We start from the raw sequence: 7,538 nt of genomic DNA on the forward strand, positions 1-7,538 counted from the left end.
CCCAAAGGAATTGCAAAGAAAGCTGAGCTGTGGAAAACGAATGTCAATTTATTTACAGAAGAGCAGCAACAACAACGAGCTGCAGAAAATATTTACAATAGAAGAATCTTGATAACAACAACAATCGATAGAACGTATTTACAGTAGAACGTTCTATCTAAAAACTGGAACCTAAACAACATATTTACAGAAGCTAACAACAACTACAACGGGAACAACAACTGGAACAACTGGAACATATGTACATGTTGGCTCTCCGCCATCTCCATCAGTCCTGGAAGAAAAGGAAGCAGCAGGGTCACTCCAGCCCGGGCCTGAGGGCTGTTCCCTGTGCCCCCAGGCTGGCACCCACTGGCCCAGGGGCACTCTGCTGCCAGCACTGAGCCTGGCTGGGGCTGGGAGCCGTGCCTCAGGCACTGGCACGGGGCTGGTGTGGCCCAAAGCAAGCGCAGGGCAGGCCGGGGGTGGCGCTTGTGCCGCCAGAATCCAGGGATCCCCCCGGGGCACTGTGTCCCTGAGCAGGGCCACCCAGCCCAGCCCCAGCCTGGCAGCAGGGGACCCGCTGTGCCCGTGGGCAGGCATGGGGAGCACCTGCCTGTCCTGCTGCTGGCTCATCCCAGGACCATGGGCTCCTCCTCATCCTCCTCATCAACCTCCATAGCTTCTTCTCCCTCTGGCTCGTCCACCTCCATCTCCTCCACATCCTCTTTGATATCCACCTCCATCTCTTCTTCAAAATTCTCCTCATCCACCTCCATCTTCTCCTCCTCATCAAGCACCATGTCCACCTCCATGGCCTCCTCAGCATCTCTGGCAGGCTGCAGCAGGTAGCACAAGCTCCCAGTGGGGTCCCTTTCCCACACCATCCCCACAGGGCCCCAGCCCGCCCGGGCAGTCGGGGGCTGCCCAGCTCCATGGAATGCACTGTACCTCCGCTGGCACAGGAGAGCACATCTTGCTGGGGCAGGTGGTGAGAGCCAGGCAGCAGGATGAACTGAGGACTGATGGAACCATTTGGAGTAGTTGAACAGGCTGCAGGGCGCAGGGAGCAGTGTGGTCTCCTCGCTGGCCACTGGGTCAATGGTTGTGTTGTGCTCAGCAACAGGTGCTGGAGGCTGCGCCCGCAACATGGGCTGTGACATCAGAATTGTGGGAGCTGAGATGTCACAGGAGTTCCAGGGCCACTCTGCACTGGGGGCTGGAGATCGTAGAATATCCAAATCCTTGCATGGTTTGGCTTTGACAAGACCCTTAAGATGGTCTCACTCCAGCCTGAGCGACCTCCCAGCAGCCCGGGATGCTCAGGACCACATCTAAGCTGGCCTTGGATGTTTCCGGGGCTGGGGCATGCACAGGCTCTCTGCACAGCCTGTGTCAGTGTCTCAGCAGCCTCTTTGGGAAAAAAAAAATTCTTATTCAGATCATGGCCTAGTCAATCTCTTTCAGTTGCCAGCAATCCCCCCTTCTCCTGTCGCCACTGGCCCTGTTGAACACTCTGTCCCTCTCTTTCCTCTGGGCCCCTCCAGGTGCTGCATGGCCACAGTGAGACCTTCCTGGGCGCTCCTCCTCTGCAGGCTGAGCAGCCCCAACTCTCTCAGCCTTTCCTCAGAGCAGAGGGACTGCAGCCCTTGCAGCATCTCCATGGCCTCCTCTGCACTCCCTCCAACAGCCCCAACAGCTCCTTGCTGTGCTCAGGAGCCCAGAGCTGGGAGCAGGGATGAGCCCTGCAGGGGCTGCAGCTTCTTGGGCAACAGCAGGCAATTTGGTGTTCTCCCTCAAGGGGAAGTCAATACCCGCTGGGGCTGAGGGATAAAATCAAGGCAATCAAGCCTGTGCTGGGCAGAGTTGTGCTGCCAGCAGCAGCTCCCTGTGGAGTCTGCAGGGATCCGTCAGGAGCAGATCCCAGGTGTCCCCTTGCCCTGGAGCCCATCCCATGGGCGCATTGGGATTTGCCTCTAGAGGTAGCAAGTGTGTCCAGAGACACTGCAGGGACAGTGGCACCTCTGTCAGTGGAAGCTGCCCATGCACAGGGACCCCCAGCCCTGGGGTGGCCGTGCCAGCAGCCCCAGACACCTGCAGCCCCAGGAACCTGGAGCGACCCCAAACCCCAACGCTGCGTGTGCTGCTGTGCCCAAAGGAATTGCAAAGAAAGCTGAGCTGTGGAAAACGAATGACTATTTACAGAAGAGCAGCAACAACAATGAGCTGCAGAAAATATTTACAATAGAAGAATCTTGATAACAACAATCTATAGAACGTATTTACAGTAGAACGTTCTATCTAAAAACTGGAAACTAAACAACGTATTTACAAAAAATAACAACAACGACAACTGGAACAACTGGAACAACAACTGGAACATATGTACAGGTTGGCGCGCCATCATCTCCATCAGTCCTGGAAGAGAAGGAAGCAGCAGGGTCACTCCAGCCCGGCCCTGAGGGCTGTTCCCTGTGCCCCCAGGCTGGCACACGCTGGCCCAGGGGCACTCTGCTGCCAGCACTGAGGCTGGCTGGGGCTGGGAGCCGTGCCTCAGGCACTGGCACGGGGCTGGTGTGGCCCAAAGCAAGCGCAGGGCAGGCCGGGGGTGGTGCTTGTGCCGCCAGAATCCAGGGATCCCCCCGGGGCACTGTGTCCCTGAGCAGGGCCACCCAGCCTAGCCCCAGCCTGGCGGCAAGGGACCCGCTGTGCCCGTGGGCAGGGCATGGGGAGCACCTGCCTGTCCTGCTGCTGGCTCATCCCAGGACCATGGGCTCCTCCTCATCCTCCTCGTCCACCTCCATAGCTTCTTCTTCATCCCTCACGTCCACTTCCATCTCCTCCACATCCTCTTTGACATCAACCTCCATCGCCTCTTCAAAATCCTCCACATCCACCTCCATCATCTCCTCCTCCTCGAGCACCATGTCCACATCCATGGCCTCCTCAGCATCTCTGGCAGGCTGCAGCAGGTAGCACAAGCTCACCGTGGGGTCCCTTTCCCACACCATCCCCACAGGGCCCCAGCCCGCCCGGGCAGTCGGGGGGTGCCCAGCTCCATGGAATGCACTGTACCTGCGCTGGGACAGGAGAGCACATCTTGCTGGGGTAGGTGGTGAGAGCCAGGCAGCAGGATGAACTGAGGACTGATGGAACCATTTGGACTAGTTGAACAGGCTGCAGGGCACAGGGAGCAGTGTGGTCTCCTCGCTGGCCACTGGGTCAATGGTTGTGTTGTGCTCAGCAACAGGTGCTGGAGGCTGCGCCCGCAACATGGGTTGTGACATCAGAATTGTGGGAGCTGAGATGTCACAGGAGTTCCAGGGCCACTCTGCACTGGGGGCTCGAGATCGTAGAATGTCCAAATCCTTGCATGATTTGGCTTTGACAAGACCCTTAAGATGGTCTCACTCCAGCCTGAGCGACCTCCCAGCAGCCCGGGATGCTCAGGACCACATCTAAGCTGACCTTGGATGTTTCCAGGGCTGGGGCATGCACAGGCTCTCTGCACAGCCTGTGTCAGTGTCTCAGCAGCCTCTTTGGGAAAAAAAAAATTCTTATTCAGATCATGGCCTAGTCAATCTCTTTCAGTTGCCAGCAATCCCCCCTTCTCCTCTCGCCACTGGCCCTGTTGAACACTCTGTCCCTCTCTTTCCTCTGGGCCCCTCCAGGTGCTGCATGGCCACAGTGAGACCTTCCTGGGTGCTCCTCCTCTGCAGGCTGAGCAGCCCCAACTCTCTCAGCCTTTCCTCAGAGCAGAGGGACTGCAGCCCTTGCAGCATCTCCATGGCCTCCTCTGCACTCCCTCCACCAGCCCCAACAGCTCCTTGCTGTGCTCAGGAGCCCAGAGCTGGGAGCAGGGATGAGCCCTGCAGGGGCTGCAGCTTCTTGGGCAACAGCAGGCAATTTGGTGTACTCCCTCAAGGGGAAGTCAATACCCGCTGGGGCTGAGGGATAAAATCAAGGCAATCAAGCCTGTGCTGGGCAGAGTTGTGCTGCCAGCAGCAGCTCCCTGTGGAGTCTGCAGGGATCCGTCAGGAGCAGATCCCAGGTGTCCCCTTGCCCTGGAGCCCATCCCATGGGCGCATTGGGATTTGCCTCTAGAGGTAGCAAGTGTGTCCAGAGACACTGCAGGGACAGTGGCACCTCTGTCAGTGGAAGCTGCCCATGCACAGGGACCCCCAGCCCTGGGGTGGCCGTGCCAGCAGCCCCAGACACCTCCAGCCCCAGGAACCTGGAGCGACCCCACACCCCAACGCTGCGTGTGGTGCTGTGCCCAAAGGAATTGCAAAGAAAGCTGAGCTGTGGAAAACGAATGTCAATTTATTTACAGAAGAGCAGCAACAACAACGAGCTGCAGAAAATATTTACAATAGGAGAATCTTGATAACAATCTATAGAACGTATTTACAGTAGAACGTTCTATCTAAAAACTGGAACCTAAACAACATATTTACAGAAGCTAACAACAACTACAACGGGAACAACAACTGGAACAACTGGAACATATGTACATGTTGGCTCTCCGCCATCTCCATCAGTCCTGGAAGAAAAGGAAGCAGCAGGGTCACTCCAGCCCGGCCCTGAGGGCTGTTCCCTGTGCCCCCAGGCTGGCACCCACTGGCCCAGGGGCACTCTGCTGCCAGCACTGAGCCTGGCTGGGGCTGGGAGCCGTGCCTCAGGCACTGGCACGGGGCTGGTGTGGCCCAAAGCAAGCGCAGGGCAGGCCGGGGATGGCGCTTGTGCCACCAGAATCCAGGGATCCCCCCGGGGCACTGTGTCCCTGAGCAGGGCCACCCAGCCCAGCCCCAGCCTGGCGGCAGGGGACCCGCTGTGCCCGTGGGCAGGCATGGGGAGCACCTGCCTGTCCTGCTGCTGGCTCATCCCAGGACCATGGGCTCCTCCTCATCCTCCTCATCCACGTCCATAGCTTCTTCTCCCTCTGGCTCGTCCACCTCCATCTCCTCCACATCCTCTTTGATATCCACCTCCATCTGTTCTTCAAAATCCTCCTCATCCACCTCCATCTTCTCCTCCTCCTCGAGCACCATGTCCACCTCCATGGCCTCCTCAGCATCTCTGGCAGGCTGCAGCAGGTAGCACAAGCTCACAGTGGGGTCCCTTTCCCACACCATCCCCACAGGGCCCCAGCCCGCCCGGGCAGTCGGGGGCTGCCCAGCTCCATGGAATGCACTGTACCTCCGCTGGCACAGGAGAGCACATCTTGCTGGGGCAGGTGGTGAGAGCCAGGCAGCAGGATGAACTCAGGACTGATGGAACCATTTGGAGACGTTGAACAGGCTGCAGGGCGCAGGGAGCAGTGTGGTCTCCTTGCTGGCCACTGGGTCAATGGTTGTGTTGTGCCCAACAACAGGGGCTGGAGGCTGCGCCCGCAACATGGGCTGTGACATCACAATTGTGGGAGCTGGGATGTCACCGGAGTTCCAGGGCCACTCTGCACTGGGGCCTGGAGATCGTAGAATGTCCAAATCCTTGCATGGTTTGGCTTTGACAAGACCCTTAAGATGGTCTCACTCCAACCTGAGCGACCTCCCAGCAGCCTGGGATGCTCAGGACCACATCTAAGCTGGCCTTGGATGTTTCCAGGGCTGGGGCATGCACAGGCTCTCTGCACAGCCTGTGTCAGTGTCTCAGCACCCTCTTTGGGAAAAAAAATTCTTATTCAGATCAGAATCTCCTAATCAATCTCCTTCAGTTGCCAGCAATCCCCCCTTCTCCTCTCGCCACTGGCCCTGTTGAACACTCTGTCCCTATCTTTCCTCTGGGCCCCTCCAGGTGCTGCATGGCCACAGTGAGACCTTCCTGGGTGCTCCTCCTCTGCAGGCTGAGCAGCCCCAACTCTCTCAGCCTTTCCTCAGAGCAGAGGGACTGCAGCCCTTGCAGCATCTCCATGGCCTCCTCTGCACTCCCTGCAACAGCCCCAACAGCTCCTTGCTGTGCTCAGGAGCCCAGAGCTGGGAGCAGGGATGAGCCCTGCAGGGGCTGCAGCTTCTTGGGCAACAGCAGCCAATTTGGTGTTCTCCCTCAAGAGGAAGTCAATACCCGCTGGGGCTGAGGGATAAAATCAAGGCAATCAAGCCTGTGCTGGGCAGAGTTGTGCTGCCAGCAGCAGCTCCCTGTGGAGTCTGCAGGGATCCGTCAGGAGCAGATGCCAGGTGTCCCCTTGCCCTGGAGCCCATCCCATGGGCGCATTGGGATTTGCCTCTACAGATAGCAAGTGTGTCCAGAGACACTGCAGGGACAGTGGCACCTCTGTCAGTGGAAGCTCCCCATGCACAGGGACCCCCAGCCCTGGGGTGGCCGTGCCAGCAGCCCCAGACACCTCCAGCCCCAGGAACCTGGAGCGACCCCAAACCCCAACGCTGCGTGTGCTGCTGTGCCCAAAGGAATTGCAAAGAAAGCTGAGCTGTGGAAAACGAATGTCAATTTATTTACAGAAGAGCAGCAACAACAACGAGCTGCAGAAAATATTTACAATAGGAGAATCTTGATAACAATCGATAGAACGTATTTACAGTAGAACGTTCTATCTAAAAACTGGAACCTAAACAACATATTTACAGAAGCTAACAACAACTAAAACGGGAACAACAATTGGAACAACAACTGGAACATATGTACATGTTGGCTCTCCGCCATCTCCATCAGTCCTGGAAGAAAAGGAAGCAGCAGGGTCACTCCAGCCCGGCCCTGAGGGCTGTTCCCTGTGCCCCCAGGCTGGCACCCACTGGCCCAGGGGCACTCTGCTGCCAGCACTGAGCCTGGCTGGGGCTGGGAGCCGTGCCTCAGGCACTGGCACGGGGCTGGTGTGGCCCAAAGCAAGCGCAGGGCAGGCCGGGGATGGCGCTTGTGCCACCAGAATCCAGGGATCCCCCCGGGGCACTGTGTCCCTGAGCAGGGCCACCCAGCCCAGCCCCAGCCTGGCGGCAGGGGACCCGCTGTGCCCGTGGGCAGGCATGGGGAGCACCTGCCTGTCCTGCTGCTGGCTCATCCCAGGACCATGGGCTCCTCCTCATCCTCCTCGTCCACGTCCATAGCTTCTTCTTCTCCCTCTGGCTCGTCCACCTCCATCTCCTCCACATCCTCTTTGATATCCACCTCCATCTCTTCTTCAAAATCCTCCTCATCCACCTCCATCTTCTCCTCCTCCTCAAGCACCATGTCCACCTCCATGGCCTCCTCAGCATCTCTGGCAGGCTGCAGCAGGTAGCACAAGCTCACAGTGGGGTCCCTTTCCCACACCATCCCCACAGGGCCCCAGCCCGCCCGGGCAGTCGGGGGCTGCCCAGCTCCATGGAATGCACTGTACCTCCGCTGGCACAGGAGAGCACATCTTGCTGGGGCAGGTGGTGAGAGCCAGGCAGCAGGATGAACTCAGGACTGATGGAACCATTTGGAGACGTTGAACAGGCTGCAGGCCGCAGGGAGCAGTGTGGTCTCCTCGCTGGCCACTGGGTCAATGGTTGTGTTGTGCCCAACAACAGGGGCTGGAGGCTGCGCCCGCAACATGGGCTGTGACATCACAATTGTGGGAGCTG

The 7,538-nt window shown here is 58.2% G+C and overlaps 1 protein-coding gene across 2 annotated transcripts; it reads right to left on the reverse strand.

Annotated features, from left to right (window-relative positions):
- Positions 1 to 583: 583 nt before the first annotated feature.
- Positions 584 to 3,254, reverse strand: LOC146431018 (uncharacterized). 2 transcript variants are annotated; one of them, XM_085074170.1, is made up of 3 exons: positions 3,055 to 3,254; positions 2,844 to 2,942; positions 584 to 752 (listed from the first exon to the last, which is right to left on the reverse strand). In XM_085074170.1, exons 1-3 carry the CDS (start codon positions 3,136 to 3,138, stop codon positions 612 to 614), a joined length of 324 nt encoding a protein of 107 aa, XP_084930296.1. In that variant the 5' UTR covers positions 3,139 to 3,254; the 3' UTR covers positions 584 to 611. The 2 variants fall into 2 exon arrangements, with proteins under 2 accessions (XP_084930296.1, XP_084930297.1); XM_085074171.1 differs by lacking the exon at positions 584 to 752 and having other exon boundaries at positions 2,246 to 2,942.
- Positions 3,255 to 7,538: the final 4,284 nt, after the last annotated feature.

The sequence above is a fragment of the Lichenostomus cassidix genome, chromosome 13 (genome assembly GCF_008360975.1).
Source record: "Lichenostomus cassidix isolate B80296 chromosome 13, HeHo_3.0, whole genome shotgun sequence".
In the NCBI taxonomy this organism is placed as follows: Eukaryota; Metazoa; Chordata; class Aves; order Passeriformes; family Meliphagidae; genus Lichenostomus; species Lichenostomus cassidix.